Source organism: Spea bombifrons, chromosome 3 (assembly GCF_027358695.1).
Source record: "Spea bombifrons isolate aSpeBom1 chromosome 3, aSpeBom1.2.pri, whole genome shotgun sequence".
Taxonomy (NCBI): domain Eukaryota; kingdom Metazoa; phylum Chordata; class Amphibia; order Anura; family Pelobatidae; genus Spea; species Spea bombifrons.
Genome location: NC_071089.1, coordinates 115,299,565 through 115,320,508, shown reverse-complemented (window position 1 = coordinate 115,320,508; position 20,944 = coordinate 115,299,565). Strand labels below are relative to the sequence as shown.

Genomic DNA, 20,944 nt, shown 5'->3' with positions numbered 1-20,944 from the left:
AGAACCCAGGTTGAACACAATTGTGCATTACGTGCTGTTTTTGAGTGTTTATCATCTCAGGGTCTTACCTTGAATAAACAGAAATGTGAATTTAACAAAACTTCCTTGGAGTTCTATGGTCACATCTTCTCGGCAGCTGGAATGCAGCCTGATCCAAATAAGGTACAGGCAATCAAAATGGCCTCAGTTCCTCAGAATGTCAGTGAAGTTCGTTCCTTTCTTGGCATGTCCAGCTACTGTGCTAGATACATTGAAAACTTTTCCACAATTAGTGCACCATTACGAGAACTCACCAAACAGAGCTGTGAATTCAAATGGTCTCAAGAATGCCAAGTCTCTTTTGATGCTATTAAAAGTGAACTCTGTTCGACAACAACAATGGCTTATTCTGATCCAGATTTACGCACTGAATTGATTGTGGATGCAAGTCCAGTGGGACTGGGAGCTATCCTAGTGCAATATAAAGCTAACAAGTCTGATCCATTCATTATTTCCTATGCCAGTAAAAGCTTAACTAGCACAGAAAAAAAATATTCTCAGCCTGAAAAAGAAAGCTTAGCAGTTGTCTGGGGATGTGAGCATTTTCATCTGTTTCTCTATGGAGCTCCTTTCACCATTGTAACAGACCACCAGGCTTTACTTACCATTTTTGGAAATCCACGAGCCAAAATGCCTGCAAGGATTGAACGGTGGGGTCTGCGACTACAAGGCTATAATTACAAAATTGTTCATAGACCTGGAAAATACAGCAATCCAGCTGACTACATTTCAAGACATCCCACAGAAGTGAATCAACCTACTCATTGGTCTACTGAAGACTATATCAACTTTGTCACAACTCATGCAATACCAAAGGCACTTTCAGCTGCTCAGTTTGTGGCGGCGACTACAAATGATAAGACACTGTGTGCCTTAATCCACATCTTACAGAACGGAAAATGGCATGAAATTCAAAGAACAAAATTTCCAGATCCTGAAATAAATCTCAAGGAACTGAAATCATTCTCCAATGTAAGGGCAGAGCTGTCAGTCACAGAGGAGCGTCTCATTCTCCCAGGCACCAAGCTGGTTGTTCCTAAGGCTTTACGCCACTTAGTGATACAAATTGCTCATGAAGGCCATCTGGGAATTGTGGGTACAAAAAAACTTCTCCGGGAAAAAGTATGGTTTCCAAGCATGGATCAATTGGTTGAAAACACTATAAAACATTGCTCCACATGTCAGCTAGTTACCCATTCCTCAAAGTCGGAACCTTTACAAATGTCTCCTCTACCTAAAACTGTCTGGGAGGAAATTGCAGTTGATATCTATGGGCCGCTGCCTAATGGTCAATACATTTTGGTGACTATTGATGAATATTCAAGATTTCCTGCAATTGCATTCATCACGTCAACCTCAGCTTCTAGTATCATACCGGAGTTAGACAATATTTTCTCATCATTTGGCATTCCAAGAGTAGTCAAAACGGATAATGGGCCTCCATTTAATAGCCATACGTTTGTACAATTTTCAGAATATCTTGGATTCACTCACAGAAAGATAACACCCTGCTGGCCACAAGCAAATGGAATTGTAGAAAGATTTTTGCGCACGTTAGGGAAGAGAATTAAAGCAGCTCATTTGGAGCATATACCATTGAAGCAGGCACTGTACAGATTCCTGCGCAACTACAGAACATTCAACAACTAATGCTGCTCCTGCACAACTACTTTTTAACAGAACCCCTCGCATTCGTATTCCTGATGTGGCTACACATACACTACCAGATAAATCTACTGTAAGATCAACAGATATGCATAACAAGGAGAAAATGAAACGGTATGCAGACAAGAGACGTCATGCCCAGCCATCTTCTCTTCACAGGGGTGATAAAGTTGTTGTACGTCAAAGGCCGCATAATAAGACGACTCCAGTGTATGACCCAGCAGAATACTATGTAACTGCCGGAAAAGGAAGCATGGTTACAGCGGAGCGAGATGGACACTCCATAACTAGAAATGCTTCACACTTCAAAACTATACCTACAGCAAATGTTGTTGAACCACATCAGACCGGCAGTAATGCTCAAAAGGACATAAATAGTTCATTGGAAAACGATGGTCTCAGCCATACAAGTCGCTATCCTGTGAGGGAAAGAAGAACCCCATCAAGATTAATTGAGGAGGCATAGTAATGATAATTTAAAACCTATTTGGGGATTATTAACCTTCCAATAATCGTAATGTTGTAATGTTTATGTTTCAAAAGGTTTTTTTTGTTTTTTTTTTTAAAAAAAGGGGGTGATGTAACATACAGTAAGCATCTCTTTCCCTTTAAGGGAAGAGGACTCTGGACAGGAACAGGAAGTGTGGGATTAGCTTGCTGGGAGCTGGGACATGGAAGGAGGAATATGGTGATGTTAAGAAACAAAATAAAGAAAGTTGCTGTTAAAAGTCATCTCTGAGTGTCTGCAGTTTTTGACAATATTACAATGAGCACAATGAGTGCTTCAACGTGGCCATGAGAAGCACGATTCTCTTCTTCTCTATTGTCTTTTCCTCTTCTTATCTATCTCCTTCTTCTTAGGATAAAGGGTAAAGGGCTCATGAAGCCCAATTGTGGGAGGGGACACGGCACATTCAACCCAGTTTAGGATTAAAACAGCACATGAAGCCCAGTATAGGGTGACTGAATCCTTGAGGAACTGTAAATTAGATTATATTGGGCTCTCTCTGCCTGCTAAATTGGGCCTCTGGGGGCTCACAGGTATAGGTCAGGCCCTTCGAGGCCCACTAGTGCAGATTGGAGGCCACTAGTACAGATTTTAGGGCTCACCAGGCCACGTGAGGAGGTAGTGGCTCAGCAGACACTGGTGAGAGGGCACTTATACCTATCTTGCTGAAATAGTCCCATCACACAAATCAGTCGCCCTGACCAGGTCAAACATACTCAAATGCACGCTTAAATAACATACACCATATGGACAAAAGTATTGGGACACGCCTCTTAATTATTGAATTCAGGTGTTTCAGTCAGACCCATTGCTACAGGTGTATAACATCAAGCACCTGGCCATGCAGTCTGCATTTACAAACACTTGTGAGAAAATGGGTTGTTCTGGAGAGCTCAGTGAATTCACGTGTTGTAATTATGATAAGATCCCACCTTTGCAATAAGTCAGTTTGTGAAATTTCATCCCCGCTAGATATTCCACGGTCCACTGACAGCGGTATTATGGGAACGTGGAAGAGTTTAGGAACAACAGCAACTCGTTAAGTCATAGAGCAGTGTCACCGAGTTTGAGGCGCAAGGTGAGTAAAAGTCGCCAACGCTCTGCTGATTCCATAGCCGAAGTTCCACTTGGAGCTCTTACTAAACAATACATTTGGTAACTATACAGGTAGGACAGCTAATCTGTCCCAAACCACAAATCACCAGATATACACAAAGCCCAAAAATAACAGTTCTTTTAGCTCACAGAACCATTTCATTCAGTGTTGCAACAGCAGGCGACTTCCGAACTCTGCTGTTTACAACCTTCTTAATAAGGCCTCAGTTCTTAATTAGTGGTTGCAGAGGAGACTAAGGGGTACAGCCCTAAAAACAAGCTGGGACCAAAATACTTTCCTTCCAGCACTTTACCTGCCTCTCTCCACCCTTTCTTGCTGTCTACGGGGGTTCTAAACTCCCTTCATTAACAGACCTGCCTTTCTCTTCATCACTATAAATATATATATATATATATATATATATATATATATATATATAAATATATATATATATATATATAAATATATATATATATATATAAATATATATATATATATAAATATATATATATATATATATATATATAGCAGCATATCTGGAGGGGGCAGAGTGGCAGCATATCTGGTGGAGCAGAGTGGCATATCTGGGGGCAGAGTGGCGGCATATCTGGGGGCAGAGGGGCAAATCTATAAGTAAGGTGCATTAAAATGGCTATTGGTTTTCTGTTTGTCTGTAATATATGTTGACTAACTGCATAATAGATGCCAAAAATGTTAAAATACAGTGTGTGAGTTAGAATACTGTTTTACTATTCCACTAATGTGTATTTTTTCAAAAAAATCAAAATTTTTCTTTTAGGGTGCGGCCTATAATCGGGTGCAGCCTATAATAGAGCCAATACGGTATATTATTTTACATTTTTATATTACACAAAAAGTAGTTGGAGCTTTATATAAGAAGCCTTGATGAAAATAAATGCTCATCAAGTATGTCCTGATTAAATGTCTCTCCAGACACGGTAGCTATGGAGCTAGAGCGCGATTCTTCCTTATGATGAGAAGGATGGCACCTTGAGGCAATGTATTTATTATCGGGATCTGCCTATTATTACTGTATACATCTCTGGGGGTTATTACTGTATACAGCACTGGGGGTTATATTACTGTATACCGCGCTGGAGGATTATTACTGTATACAACACTGGGGGTTATTATTGTATACAGCGCTGGGGGTTATTACTATATACAGCGCTGGGGGGAGGGGGTATTAACCTCCAGCACTGTACACAGGGGTTTACGCTCAAATAGATTTTTTTTTTTTTTCATGAGCTTCCCCTTTAAAAGAAAAAACAGCTTTGGGGAGTTAACTAGAAAGAATGATCACTGGTTGGACTGGTTTGGAAAGCAGATGTTTTGTAACAAACCAGTTATTTAAATGTTTTTATGCAAGGCGGGTGTGATGTTAACAGAAGGAGCACAAGAGACCGCTGGGGAACATCTATAGTTCTGTAAGTAAATAGCATCTGATAAAAGCCAATATGCTGTATCCACTGGAATACCATCATGGGTTCAATACCTTAAGAATTTGATGGTGAAGATCAGTCCCTGGAGTGTTTGTAGTCCTGATTTTGGTTTAGGGGGTAAAGCATCCTGATCAGCCACATATACCGACAACCTAAAGCTGTCCATGTCTCTAGCTACACCTCCCAAAACAGGTGCCGTGGACATGTAAAATGTTGGTGGATATGCAAACTCGAACGGGGAGATTGAATCTACAGTCACTAGGGGGCCACACATTTGTAAAATGCACTTGGTACGCCATAAATCCCATGGCATTCACACACTCCACTGACACTGCACACTTACACAACTCACTGCATTCATAGGAATATACTCACAAACTCAGCATTCAGAAATATGCACTCACGCTATAAGGCAGCCAGTCTGATGACATACTCAGGTGTCCATAGTAGAGCCCTGCGCGGGACTGCTTTTTTAATCCCGCTCCCGCCCGCTCCCGCTGATTTTTTGTCCAATCCCGCCCGCTCCCGCTGATTTTTTGTCCAATCCCGCCCGCTCCCGCTGATTTTTTGTCCAATCCCGCCCGCTCCCGCTGATTTTTTGTCCAATCCCGCCCGCTCCCGCAACATATGTGTCCAATTTAGAATTGATTTTTTGTCCAATCCCGCCCGCTCCCGCAACATATGTGTCCAATTTAGAATTGTGTAGAATTTACACAAATGTGAGGGCTATGCTAAACTTTCAGAATACCACACATAAAACATTGCATTCCTTTAAACGGACCATAGAATAAACGCGTTCGTGTCCAGCTAAAGTAAAGCACCACACACATATTTTTTATTAGCTTAATAAAACTTTTGCTAGGCTACAAAACATCACAACATGTTAGTTTGCAGCAGAGCATGCAAAAACATTCAAAATATGCGTAATAACTTCCACCTATAATCGGTGGTGTGTACAAAATCTTAAATAACGTGGTAATCAGAAATGTATCTGATAAATACCAATAATAGGGAAAAATAAATATTGACTAAGGAGGCACAAATAAATAAATAAATGGAACAAACATAACAAAGGAATGAAACTAATGAATCCTTTGGCCTACTTAAGATTGCTGTGGAGGAAGAGAATGTTACTGACTGCCTGCGGTCCCAGGCTTGTGCGTCTCTCTTCCAAAATGCGCCCACACACACTAAATGCCCTTTCTGAAGGGGCACTAGATGCAGGAATACTCAAAATAAAACGTGCTAGTTTTGAGAGCGCAGGATATCGCTCCTTGTTTAAATTCCACCATTCCAGGACACTGTCTGGGTCTGGCTTGTCCGAGAGTCGGGTGCTCAGATATTCAGCTATTTCAGCATCAACAGGCTTTGGTGCTGAACTGCAGGATGCACTGTCTTCCCAGTCTGTGAATCGATCAGAGCTTTTCTTTTTGGCTGGTGGTGGCTCACTCTGTGCTGTGGCCGGTAGGTCAAATCCCATCTTCTGGATAATTTCCGTTGCACCTTTGTTGGATTGGATTGTTTTCATTAAAACTCTTAAAAACTAATTTTATTATTATTATTGTTTTATTATTGTTTTATCTTATAAATTTATTTTCAAAATTTGTAAATAAAGTTAGTTAGGTCCATTTTTTATCATAGACTATACTATAGACTTTTTCACAAATATAAATAGTTAACTTTAGAACAAGGCTACAAATAACCTAATATTCAAAACTATATAGCCTATTTAAAGCATTCATAATATTACATCATACCTTTGACCACGTCGTCTCTTGCATCTGGACACAGCATTCGTAGCAATCTCATTTTAGGAGTCAGGAGCGTTGCAATCCTGTACATCATGTGGAGGGGATTTGCTAGGGTGTCACAAGTGCCCATCAGTTCTTCCAGACGTGAGGCACACACACCGGCGACTTCAGAGAGCAAGGGATCGAGGGATGCTGCTTGGCAGTGTTCAATCAGTCTGACGGACCACGGCAGCACAAGTGATGCGCTGGGAGTGGAGTTGTCAGACTCGAGGTCATTAGTAGCATCCTTGAATAACTTTAGGAATGAAACAACTGTTTTCAAAGTGTTCACATTGATCTGCGCAATTCTTTCGTACTGGTTATTGGTTACCAGTAATGTGGAGATCTCCTCATACTGTTGCAGTATGGAATCCAGCATATCATAATTCGAATTCCATCTGGTCTCAATGGATTGCTTGAGGGATTTCTTCAAGGTGTTCTGCAGACCTGAATGTTTGAAATATTTGACCATTTTTTTTGCATTGGTCAACAATTCAGACAGTTCAGATGTCTTGGCCAACACGTCTGGGGCAAATGCACTGGACAGGATGACGTTCAGGATGTGTGCATTGCAGTTCAGCCTGGTGTATCCACGCAAGGCAGCAACAATGTTGGCTCCACGGTCAGTGACAAACACAACACGGCCAACAAGCGATGTGTCTATTCCAAAAGCATGGAGTTTCTGGAACAGTAGGTTCCTGATCTTCTCTCCTGTTTTGGACACACCACCTTCAAAGGGAGCTGCAAACAGAACTCTTGAAACAAGACTAAAGTCATTGTTGGTGTAATGAACGGTGCAGGATATGAATGATGTTTTACGGTAATCCTCAGTCCATATATCTGTTGTAATGGCACAACCATACGTTTCAATGATGGGCTTCATCTCCATTGCCACAGATGCCTGCAGTGCCTGTACTCTACCCTCGACATGTCTGGATACAGTGGTTGGGTGAGGCAGAGCATCTTTTACATCAAATTTGCCATATTTAGCAGCTACATTCACAAAGTGTTGAACTATATCAACAAAGCCTTTCCCGGCAACAACGTCAAATGGCCGAATGTCTCTACAGCAAAGTGCGACACATTTCTCCGTAGTATCTGGCTTAACATGTGCAGGAAGAAGTGCTTTGTTATTGAAGGACAGCTTACTTTGACCTTGGAGAAGGGTGCAGCTGTGTCGCCTCAACCCAGAGGTACCAGATTTGTGCCCGTTGTATGTTAATACTTTTGCACATTTGTTGCAACATACAAAGTCCAATTCTTTTCCATTTTTGTCAATAACAATGGAGAAATTTGTCCAAATGTCAGACTTGCCTTGCTTTGGTTTTGAATTGTATAAACCTGTTTTAATCTTCTTTTCAACTTCATTTGTTGACTCCATCTCCATTGACGACTCTAGGAACAATATGTAGGTGAGCACATAAGAACAGGGTGAATTGAACAGTTTGAATTGAATACAAATGCTTTGTCATTCACGGTAGGGACACAATATGTATATAGGTTGAACTTGATGGACTTTGGTCTTTTTTCAACCTTATGAACTATGTTACTATGTTACTATGTTACCCCCCCCTTTTGTGTTTTTGCCCCTTATGTATCACCCCCAGCCTTCCCCTCGCCTTAGTATTGATTTATGTAATGACCCCAGCTGCCCCCCTTGTGAATGGATGCTGCCAACACAGATAAAATGCTGCCCTGCAGTATGGGTGATGTATATCTGACTAGTTTGTATACATCCACCATACTGCAGGGCTGCATTTTTATCTAGGCTGGTCAGTAATATGTAAAAGTTCTATGTGCCCCCACACCCTTGTGTATTGCCCCCAGCTAGCCCCATTTTCTATAATTATCCCACCACCTAGCGCCCCTTTAATATTGATTTATGTGATGCCCCCAGCTAGAACCTCCTTGTGAGGAATCATGTCAGCCCTGGCACCCTGATTGTATCCACAGGATCTGCCCAACACCCAAATTGGAAGCATAGGACTTGCCACTAGGGCTGCAACTAACGATTATTTTCATAATCGATTAGTTGGCTGCTTATTTTTTTGATTGATCGGATGAAAAAAACCACAATATGCACATTTTTGTTTATTTAAAATCATTTAATGAACAGACTGGGTGTTAAAGACAAACATCAGAATAAAAAACTTAACATTTAAATTAACATGTGTCGCACTCTGCACACACACATTACTTTTATCTCAGAGTGGCATTTCTCAAACTAGGTTTTAATGCCTAAAAAAAGTTTTCATATTTAATAAAAAGTATAATTGAGAAAAATGTATTTGTTTTTATTTTTCTTATTTGCCAACCTGCACCCCAGTTATGCATATCTGACCCCAGGCTTGCCACTCTGCCCCCCAGATATGCCTTATACCCCCAGATATGCCACTCCACCCCCCAGATATGCCTTATATTTCCCTATATGCCACTCTGCCCCCCAGATTTGCCTTATACCCCCCAGATATGCCACTGTGCCCTTGATATGCCACATACCCCCTGATATGCCACTCCAACCCCTGATATGCCACTGTGCCCCCCACCTATGCCACTGTGCCCCCTGGAGTGCCCTATAGCCCCCTCTGTGCTTTATAGACCCTTATATGCCACTGTGCCCATGATATGCCACATACCCCCTGATATGCCATTGTGCCACCCACCTATGCCATTGTGCCCACTGGAGTGCCCTATAGCCCCCTGTGTGCCTTATAGACCCTTCTGTGCCACTGTGCCCATGATATGCCACATACCCCCTGATATGCCATTGTGCCCCCCACCTATGCCATTGTGCCCACTGGAGTGCCCTATAGCCCCCTGTGTGCCTTATAGACCCTTCTATGCCACTGTGCCCATGATATGCCACATACCCCCTGATATGCCATTGTGCCCCCCACCTATGCCATTGTGCCCACTGGAGTGCCCTATAGCCCCCTGTGTGCCTTATAGACCCTTCTATGCCACTGTGCCCATGATATGCCACTCCAACCCCTGGTATGCCACTGTGCCCCCCACCTATGCCACTGTGCCCACTGGAGTGCCCTTTAGCCCCCTGTGTGCCTTATAGACCCTTATATGCCACTGTGCCCATGATATGCCACATACCCCCTGATATGCCACTCCAACCCCTGATATGTCACTGTGCCCCCCACCTATGCCACTGTGCCCACTGGAGTGCCCTTTAGCCCCCTGTGTGCCTTATAGACCCTTCTATGCCACTGTGCCCATGATATGCCACACACCCCCTGATATGCCACTCCAACCCCTGATATGCCACTGTGCCCCCAGTTATGCATTATAGACACTTAAATGGCAATGTGCCCATGATATGCCACTCCAGCCATTGATATGACACTGTGCCTCCAGTTATGCCTTATCTCGTCAGATAACTGTGCCCCCCAATATGCCACTATGCCCCCTGGTATGCCACTCTCCCCCATCATAGAAGCCCCAGCAGAAGTCATTCACAAACATCCATTCCCTCAATCATACATACTGGTTAATACAAAGTTGCCTCACTGCCTTACCAGAATAGCAAATTTCCCGCGAACTCAAGGCTGCCTTCAGGTTTCTCTCACACAGCGTCTCTTTTCTTGTCCCGCAGGAACGGAGCAGAGTCATTTGATGAGATGTTAAATCACGTGACTCCGCTGTGTTCCTGGGCAGAACAAGACAAGTGACGCTGTGAGGGAGCAGCGTGAAGGCAGCTGAGCCTTGCGGGACTGCGCGGGATCACCGGGACCCGCAGGTATGCTGTCTGACCGCCCGCTCCCGCCCGCATTATCTAATAAACCGCCCGCGCCCGCAAGTTCTTTGGCGGGTCCCGCGGGACCCGCGGGACCCGCCTCCCAATGCAGTCCTCTAGTCCATAGCAGTAAATGCATGTTGGAGGATGTAGAAGGGGCACGGCTGGACCTGGAAGGGGCACGGTTGGACACCCAAGAGCCCACAGTCCTCACAGACACTCACACAACTCATAGACACTCACACAGATAAACCTTCTCAATGTTACCTATGTAGGAAGCTGGATAGTCCGAACGACTACCTCCGCTGACTTGTGCTCCCTTAGCCTGGGACAGCACACTTACCCCGGTTTCCCAGTCACTCGCCAAGACTCAGTGTAGGGTATAAACCAAAAAGAAGACTGATTTATTTTAGATATCCAGCAAAACACACATTAACATAATCAAGATATTGGGATACAAACCGCCCCCTTAATCTGCCTCCCAGAGACAACAGGGGCAGTAACGGGATTAACATTACAATAGGGTCCCAAACTCCACTATCTATTACTGCCCAAATCAGTTCCAGGGATGGCCGGGGGTAAATATCTCTAGTGGATCGAGGAACTGGGGGGGGAGGAGAGACTGATTTATGGGGTGGGGGAACTGACTTATAGAACATCTTAGTGCACCATGGGGGGGCTGACTTATACAACGTAGTAGTGCACCATGGGGTGGGGAAGAAGAGTCTGACATTAAACTGAAACAATGGCTGCCACTCCCTGGTCTTTTCAAAGTCAGGGCCCATAGTCGGTAGGGAGGAGGCCGGCTCTCAGGCCTCTCCAGTTGCCCCAGTGATGGAGGGTTCCATCACAATACTGTTAAAATTCCTTGACGTATTTGCCGGGTCAAAGCTATGTCCAAATGTTTAAATATCACTAGTAATTTTGCATTAAGCTTCACGACATGCACCTATTTATTTATTATTATTTTTGTCCTCTTTGTATAGGTTTTTCTAAAATAAAATGATTCCTGTTGATCCAGCCTCAGTACTTTTTTACTTTATTCTCTGTGTGTGTTTCCTATATTTTTACCGTTCTCGGGGCAAAAATATTTATTGGAATTTTCCTCCGGGGCCAAATCTATTATCAATCATTGGGACTTTGCATGTTTGGAATCTGAAGAGACCCTTTGATACACTTTTAAAGGTAATGTTTAATTGATTAAGAAATTCCGCATTGGAAAAATCAACCAAAAATATGATGTATTACAATCAAGATGTCTAATTTATCTAATTTTGTTGCAATAAACCCCCCTTTATCATCTATAAGCCTTAGTATTATTCTTAAGGATTATGAAATAGCCTTAATAAACCAGAATACACCACCGGTAAGTACAGTGCTGTGAGTTCGGTTGAGGTCTGATCACAGCTCCCACATGGTCACCTTGAGACGCAGTAAAGTTGTGCGCCGATATATGACATCACATCTTGGCATTCGTCTTTACGCCATTGTGACTCCATTTACTCCATTAAGCCCCCTGGTGTCTCACTACACAATGAGGCGGTTAGATGAGAGATCTTTGCTGTCCATAGCCTCCATAGACTTACATATACCTCATTAAAAGACCTCCATAGACCTCATTAAAAGACCTCCATAGCCTCCATAGACCTCATTAAAAGACCTCCATAGCCTCCATAGACCTCATTAAAAGACCTCCATAGCCTCCATAGACCTCATTAAAAGACCTCCATAGACCTCCATAGCCTCCATAGACCTCCTTAGACCTCATTAAAAGACCTCCATAGCCTCCATAGACCTCCACAGACCTCATTAAAAGGCTCTGTGTGCCTTTAAGACACAGCGTGGGATATGATGGCATATCCCGGTGCTCCGTTTGTATGGGATGCCAGCCATGCAGGGTACCTAGGGCAGCACCCAAGGTAAATATGTCACTGGCCCCAACTACAGCCACCCCTCCAACGGAGATGCCTTGGTCTAAGGAACTGAATTGTTGATAGGGTATTATGTTTTTCTTATTTTCCATTTTCAGTTATCCGAGCAGTATGGTTCAATATTCAGCATTCAGTTGGGTGCTGAGAAGATAGTGGTGCTGTGTGGCTACGACACCGTGAAAGATGCTCTTGTTAACCACGCCGAGGCGTTTTCTGGACGGGCCAACATACCAATCTTCCACGATGTATCTCAAGGATACGGTAAGTAAAATAAACGATACAAACCTTAAAACTTATAGTGCAGACAGTGATCCAAGCGCAAATACCAAAAACATATTACATGAAATGGAGGGCAGGTGACAGCATCTACATTATTCCCTGGCAATGTCCGGGACAGACAATTACAGAAATTCTCAATGTAAAATTAGTATAGATAAATCATGTCATGTTTGACAGTGGTGGTTATACCATATAAGATGCTCAGGTAGTTGCTCAGAGCCTCCATTTTTTCGTTTAGGGCCCTTCCCAGGAATAAATTTTGTCTTATTCCTTAACGTTTGGCTGTAAATTCTACCATCCTCTTAGTCTGCCTTTTTACGCACAGACACTAGACACACCATTGGTGTTTTATTTATTTATTTAATAAGGTTTTATGGGTAAAAAATAAAATTAAAATGTGTGGATTATTCTTCATACTTGCGTTCACTAATTTTTTGCTAAATTTTGATCTATTTTTTGGGCAAAAAGTTGTATTGTTCGCCTTACATGTGTTGATAGATTTTAGCCATTTTTTTTTTAAGGTGTGGCTTTTTCCCATGATGAAAACTGGAAAATTATGCGAAGGTTCGCCCTTTCTACACTACGAGATTTTGGAATGGGAAAGAAAACCATCGAAAATAATATCAACGAAGAATGTGAATCCTTGGTGGAAAAAATCAATTCTTACAAAGGTTAGAGTTTGTTGGAAATAATGCAGTTGTTTTTTTTTTTCGAAACGAATTCTAATATCTGATACAAAATACAAAAATATAGTTTTGCACATTTTACATTTGTTCTTGCACTTTTATTAATCATCCCCATTAAATGATTGGCTGTTTTATTGCTGATTCTTTCCAGGAGAGCCTTTTGATAACACCATGTTAGTGAATGCCGCTGTGGCCAATATAATTGTGTCCATAATTCTTGGCCATCGATTTGAATATGACAACCCAACAATTTTAAGACTCATGCATTTAGTAAATGAGAATGTGAGACTTGCGGGCAGACCTTCGGTGCTGGTAAGTTGCCTCCATGCCTTCTTTTCACATTGATCTTGATCCATGGTACGCTAAACTAACTAATGCTTGAAGCACCCAGTCGCTGGCTGGAAAGCACTCTTACTAAAATGGAATGGAGCGCCTTCTGCGCATGCACTTGAGGGGGTCTTATTAGACTGCGATGTATTTATGTCTTCTATGAGGGACCGTGTCAATGCCTTACTAAAATCGAGATAGGCAATATCAACAGCTCCTCCCTGGTCTATTATCTTGCCCAGTCAAAAAAATAGATTAACTTAATTTGACAGGACCTCTCTGTAGTAAACCTGTGCTGTCCCTTCCTAACACAGGATGCCACTAAGGCTCTTGTCCATGCCCGCTTTGTTTCCCGCCTTGATTATTGTCTAAGCTAGTCTTCATCACACCCCTCTCACCCCTCTACAATCCACCATGAATGCTGCTGCCAGACTTATCTTCCTCTCACATCGCTTTATTAACCCATCTCCCCTCTGTCAGTCTCTTCACCGGCTGCCTGTGCACTTCAGGATTAATTTCAAAATCCTCACTCTTACTTTCAAAGCCATTCACAGCGGTTCCCCTCCCTACATCTCCTCACTCATCTCTAAATTCACTCCTAACCGGCCTCTCCTCACTCATCTCTAAATACCCTCCTCACCGGTCTCTCCTCACTCATCTTTAAATACCCTCCTCACCGGTCTCTCCTCACTCATCTCTAAATACCCTCTTAACCGGTCTCTCCGCTCATCCAATGATCTCCTTCTATCCTCTCCTCTGATTTCTAGCTCTCATGCCCGCTTACAAGATTTCTCCATGGTGGCCCTTAACCCCCAAAACCCTTTCCCCTGGCCACTCTGTCTCTCCCCCTGCCTTTGGTCCTTCAAAAAATCCCTCAAGACCCACCTCGTTAGGATGCTTAAAACATCACACATTAACGCCCCCCATATTCCTACTTATAGAAGTGTGACTGGTCCATCCATAACAATGGCGCTTTTACCTATTGTGTAATACATCCTAATTCCCTCTAGATTGTAAGCTCTTTTGAGCAGGGCCCTCCTCACCTGTGGTTCCTGTAAGTCAAACTGTTATGTTATATACTACTTGTTATGTCCTGTCTACTACAGCGCTACGGAATTTGATGGCGCTATATAAACCAATAAATAATAATAATAGTGATCATGCAAACCATTTACTTGCAGATATTTAGCAGGGTTTCCATTTATTTGCCAACTACTGATGTAAGACTTACTAGTCTGCAGCTGGCTGAATCTATGTTGCTATGTTTTTTGCAAAGTGGGACTGCAGCTGCCAACCTCCAGTCTTCTGAAACTACTCCTGCCATTAGCGACTGATTAAATAAGTATGAAAGTATCAACAATCGCCTCCTAAACTTCAAAGGTTTCTCTGAAATGCCTCGATCACGAGGCATTCAGCGATACCGAACTCCCAGCCCAGGACGCGCTGAACACATATTGGGGTGTTTTATGACAAAAAATCAGTACCACAAAGTTTAACAAAGACTGGTGGTAGAATTAGTGCATGGAAAGGGTTAAAATACTAGCATTTCGAATACCCTGGGGTGTCTAGTTTTCAAAAATATATGATTTGATGGGGTAAATTGCATTGGCCGGCTTCAAAGATACCCGAAATGGCACATGGGGGGAAGACTTACCAGATTTGGAAAAAATGGTTTTGAAATAGCAAAACGCTACCTGTACTTATTGCCCCATAATGTGCAGAAAAAAGCAAAAAAAACATAAAAACATTGGGTATTTCTAAACTCAGGACAAATAGTAGAATCTATTTAGCAGGTTTTTTCATTACCTTTATAGATGAGTAAAAGATTTTTCAAGGTAAAGTTTGAAAAGGTCATTTTTTTTCTAAATTTTTCACCATATTTTATACTTTTTTTAATAGTAAATAATATGATACAATCAAAACAATGTCATCTAAAGAAAGCCCTTCTTGTGCTGAAAAAAATACAAAAATTTATAACTTGTTTGGGTTCAGTAAACGAGAAAGAAGAAAATTACAGCTAAACACGAGCAGCGCAGAAATGTTAAAAACAGCCATTGTCACAAAGGGTACAAAAAATAAAATCAGCCTTTGTCACGTAGGGGTTAAAAGAGGTCAATACAAATGATGGCCAGGGTGCCCCTTTATGCCAGATCTAGATATAATTGCATTTTCTTGCCATAGCTGTACAACTCCTTTCCCTCTGTCCTGCAATGGATGCCTGGAACCCAAAAGATTTACAAAAACGCCAATGAGTTAAAGATCTTTATGAAGGAGACTTTCATGAACCACAAGAAACAACTGGATATTAACGACAAGAAAAATCTTATTGACGCGTTCCTTGTCAAACAACAAGAGGTAATGGTGTATCGTTACCTGTTTATTTTTATATATTCGGCTTTACCAACAAAAATGAGCAAAAAGAGGTGATTCTGTCAGATAACTAAACCATAACATTGGTCGAAAGCACTTCATCAAGTCCCCAAAATGTATCCAAAAGCATTGTATTAAATAATATATATATATTATACACTATATGACCAAAATGTATGTGGACACCCCTCATAATTATTGAGTTTAGGTGTTTCATTCGCACTCATTACATAGCCACATAGGCAGACATCTCCATAGACATCTTAATATTTATTTATTTACTTATTTATTTTATTACAGGAAAAGCCTAATCCGGAATTCTATTTCCACAATGAAAATCTAACGATGCTTGTGATTGATTTATTCGTTGCCGGGATGGAGACGACCTCGACCACCCTCCGGTGGGGCCTTCTTTTAATGATGAAATACCCGGACATTCAAAGTAAGATAACTATATATATATATATATATTTCGTAGACCTTCCAGAGAGTGATGATTTAATTAGATATTTGACAATGTATACATCTAAAGAAAGGCCCGGGATAGTAGACCGGAATATAAAGTAAGTCCGAAGCAATCGGGTGAGACACATCTAGCTGTACCTTCATAACAAGGCGTTGTAATCGTTGTCAGATTGAAAGAATTGGGTGAAACCGGAGAGATCACCAGTATGAATCCAGTAGACATTAAAAAAACACAACAAATAATCTAAAATAACAGTCCGTCAGTTAGACCACTATCCTGAATTCTGCTGTGATGGTGAGGTTTAATATTTTAGAAACTTCTATATGGCCTATCCATTGTATGGCCTATCCATTGTATCGCCTGCATTAGAAATGTTTGCAGCATGTGCAATTTAATTGATATAGAAGTAAAAAGTAACAACGGAGAAAAACATATGCTTAAATGTACATTCTGACATAGTCTGGCTTAGACCAACTAGACCTAGGGCCGCCTGTCTATTCCCCCTTCTTGTATGGCAAGCAAGTCTCCTGCTATGCCGCTGCTCAATAAGTCTCCTACCCAGTTAACATCTATTTACCAAAACCAGCAATGTCTGCCTTTAACAATGTACTTTATATGAAGCATTTTGACTTACTAAGTTCATTATGTCTTATAAAAGCCCAACTTTGATGAGTTTCTTCAAAAAGGAGGGCTAAATTGACACAGCATAATGCATAGGGGATAATCTCATTTATTTAATACATGCAACGTGATGATTGCCCCTTGGTGAGTTGAAAATGACATTTTCCCATAGTCACCATTAAAATATTTCCTTTTGTGGTAATATTGTTTTGTTGGTTAGAGTATAGAGTTTTCCTTATATATGATAATATTTTAATATATATAACGCTTAAATGGGGTACTTTATAACCGGCATTCTTTGTAGAAAAGGTCCAAGATGAAATAGACAGAGTGATCGGATCTGCCCAGCCTCAAGTAGAACACAGAAAGCTAATGCCGTACACAGACGCCGTTATTCACGAAGTCCAAAGATTCGGTAACATTGTCCCAATCAGCATCCCGCATGCAACTACTCAAGATGTTTCATTCCGGGGATATTTTATCCCAAAGGCAAGTATCTGAGTTTAAAGCCGGATGAAGACATAAAAATGCTTTAAATGTTGATGCTAAATTCAGGGTAAACATTAATAGAACCCCACCTTACGTCTATGGGAAGAATCATCATGACTTCCTGGGGGATAAAGGGACATTCTTCAAAAAAGGGTATGGAAATATCAACACGTGGGATTTGTTAAATGTACACTTCAGATATCATACGCGCTTTAATCCATATGATGGCTGAGTGTAAAAAATAAATATATATATTATATATTTATATATATATATATACACACATATATATATTAACCATTGGAATGCATAGAGGGACCCAACCATGCATTTTTCCCCACTAGTTGCTCCAAAAACATCTCTTCGGTAGCAATGCATTTGTGCGGGATACTCACCGCCAGCCTACTCCGGCACATACATAGCAAGCGATTGCCTCCCTGGAGTTGAGCATCATGAATGCTGATGAAAGGACTTAGTAAGTATGTGCGCTCATGTGCGGTGAGGGGGTTTAGGGCAGTATTTTGCCCCTTTAGGAAACTCATAACAGGCTGTAGACGTTCTTAGTTATTAATGAATGTATTCTCTTGTACCATGACCAACAGAGGGAATTGAGTGAATCGTGTGGAATGACTTCTTTTATAGGACACTCAAGTCATCACAGTACTGACGTCTGTACTAAAGGATAAAGCTCACTTTGAGAAACCCGACCAGTTTTTCCCACAACATTTTTTGGACTCTGAAGGAAATTTTGTTAAGAATGAAGCATTTATGCCTTTCTCTGCAGGTAAACAATTTCCAAACATTTGCATCATGTAATATACCCTCAAGTCCTTCTAGATTTCTGGAAGTCCAGTTTGCTACGTGATGCGTTTCCTATTATGTCCTGTTTACTCATTATGCTACACTGCATAATATGATGATACTATGCAAATCAACAAATAATAATCATAGCTAATATACAAAGAAGCCTGTTAGATCATGTCATCCATTTCTTTATTTATAGGTCGGAGGAGCTGCGCTGGGGAAAATTTAGCCAAAATGGAACTATTCCTGTTCTTCACCAGGCTGCTGCAAAAATTCACATTCCAGCCCCTTCCTGGAGAAGACCTCGACCTCACGCCACTTTCTGGGTTTACCAACCAACCGAAACCTCATCATATGCGTGCTCTACATCGCAGTTAGCACTAAACACCTGGACGGCATCCAATATTTTACTCAAAATACAAAAAAGTGAAGCACAATATTCTAATTAAATATAAATATTACACCTTCTGGTGAAGTGGTGCTGCAAAAACACAGGAACAAACTCCCCAAAATGTTCCAAATTAAATACAATCAAAACCACACAAGTGTCTGCGCACCCAAATAATAAGTGAGTAAATTATATGTGCAACACAAAAATAATATATGCAAAAATACCCTTCCAGCGAGAGTTCCCACACACAGTATCCAAAAGGTTTGTATATAAAAGGAAGAGAAAAAAGAAAGAAAAAAAAAAATTTAAATTTCTTTTTATGTGGTATAAGCATTTTAGAATATGTGGCAATAAAATACCTGTTCTCCTGTTTTCTTCAATGACTGAATATAGTGCTACTTTTGAAGCAAAGAGAAGGACATTAAATACAGAAACATCTATAAATTGTGCAACGTAGAGTAAATAAAAGTGATTTAGTGTTCCAAGGAATTCATAGACCATTGACTTCAATTCCCCAAGGGCAGCCCAATATTTTTCTTCAATAAGTGCTTTTTGAATGTCCTCAAGTAAAAAAATTACCTGGAGGCCCATGGGGCCAAGCAAAAAGTTGAAAACTAATTGTTAGCTATTGTTTGTGACGACAAAGCAACTTACAGAACTAATAGATGGCATTGACAGAGTGATAGAACCCATTGGAAGTACGAGATGCAAATGAGGCATTATCCTACTATTTATGAGATTTTTACACCCCTTTCAAATATAAGTTATGGTAACCACATGTCAGGTGTCCACGCCTGCAATAGTCCACACAAGATATGAAAAGGGAATGGAATAGCATTTTGGTTGTTCCTTGTTTGGGGACACGTTAAGGAGATGTTTCTCAGGGGAAGGCTGCAGCATTTGATTAGTGACTTGACATGTGGGATGAAGGAGAAGAGCAGAGTGAATTGTAACACCAAGACAGCAAGCGTGGTCTGTTGGGTGGATTGTGGCATTCTTATTAGTGATTGAGAGTTCACATAACAGGACTAATCAGAAGCTCAGTCTTGAAGATGTTGAGCTTCAGATAATGGGACACCATGACCATGATGATGCAAGTCCATAAAGACAGCTGGTGAGATGAGTTAGAAGAAAAGGTGAGATTTCAGGAAAGGAAACATAAATTATCATGTCATCAGTGTTACTGAGAACCTATTAAGAACATATTATGTATGAGAAGGAGGCCGTATAGATGGAGAAGAGTAGAAGTAACAGATATGAGCCCTGAAAAACACCAAGTTCCAGGGAAGGAGACCGTAAAGGTGCAGGAAGAGAGGTATAACTTGAGGCAGGAGGGAAACCTGCAGGAGGTCAAGAGTGACGAAGGCTGTACTGAAGTCTAAGAGAATATGAAGAGAGAAGTGACCTTTTCTTTTAGAGATGAGGAGATCATTTGTTATTTTGGTGAGACTGTTTGTAGAGGGAAACTAGAATACTCGAGGAGGTGTCGGTGTGGCAGAGCCTGTCCTGGTGTATGTGTGTGTGTGTTTGGGCGTCTGTGTGGCAGAGCCTGTCCTGGTGTGTGTATTTGGGGGTCGGTGTGGCAGAACCTGTCCTGGTGTGTATTTGGTTGTCTGTTTTCTGGCACTTTATTTACTGTAGGAATAAATAGAACTATGTAATTTTTATTTATCCAGAGATAAAATGCCCTCCTGAATTTGTAGTTACTTCAGATGACAAAACTTTCTTGGCCCAGAAACAAGTGAGAGGAAAAGTAAAGGCATTGTGTTATTTACTCTATTTCAATCTGCATATTTTATTAAAAAGGATTAATGGCAGTAAATTGTGGCTTCAGGCATCCTGTGTATGATGACTTTTTTAGTGTACTGATTACTCTCAGTCCCATCCCATAAGATTCTATCCTATTTTATCTGCCGAACACTGATGTTCTCTTTATGCTGTACACATCGATGCAGAAGAGTTAAAATTCTGTATATCTTATTTATTTCTATAAAATGGCCACCAAAATCCTCAGCACCAGGCCCGTGATGCTCTTAATCCGGCCCTGATCAACTCAGTGTGCGTCAACCAGCTTAAATCCAGTGTGTACCCACAGTGTGGCTAAAAAGCCATATTTTCTCTCAGTTCTGATTAAGTGGCCCACTGCAGAAAAAACTTGGACACCCCTGCATATGGTGTTAGAATGAGTGAGTAAGTGTATGGTGTTAGAGAAAGTGGGTATAAATGTATGGTGTGATGGTGCATGCATGCATGGTTTGAATGCATGTGTTAGTA

At 41.3% G+C, this 20,944-nt stretch overlaps 1 protein-coding gene across 1 annotated transcript; it reads left to right on the top strand.

The window, feature by feature from the left end:
• The first annotated feature begins 12,197 nt into the window (after positions 1-12,197).
• LOC128484158 (cytochrome P450 2K4-like) lies at positions 12,198-18,691 on the top strand. The gene is made up of 9 exons (XM_053460477.1): positions 12,198-12,204; positions 12,304-12,498; positions 13,038-13,187; positions 13,354-13,514; positions 15,711-15,884; positions 16,200-16,341; positions 17,291-17,475; positions 18,118-18,259; positions 18,479-18,691. Exons 1-9 carry the CDS (start codon positions 12,198-12,200, stop codon positions 18,655-18,657), a joined length of 1,335 nt encoding a protein of 444 aa, XP_053316452.1. The 3' UTR covers positions 18,658-18,691.
• The last annotated feature ends 2,253 nt before the right edge of the window (positions 18,692-20,944 follow it).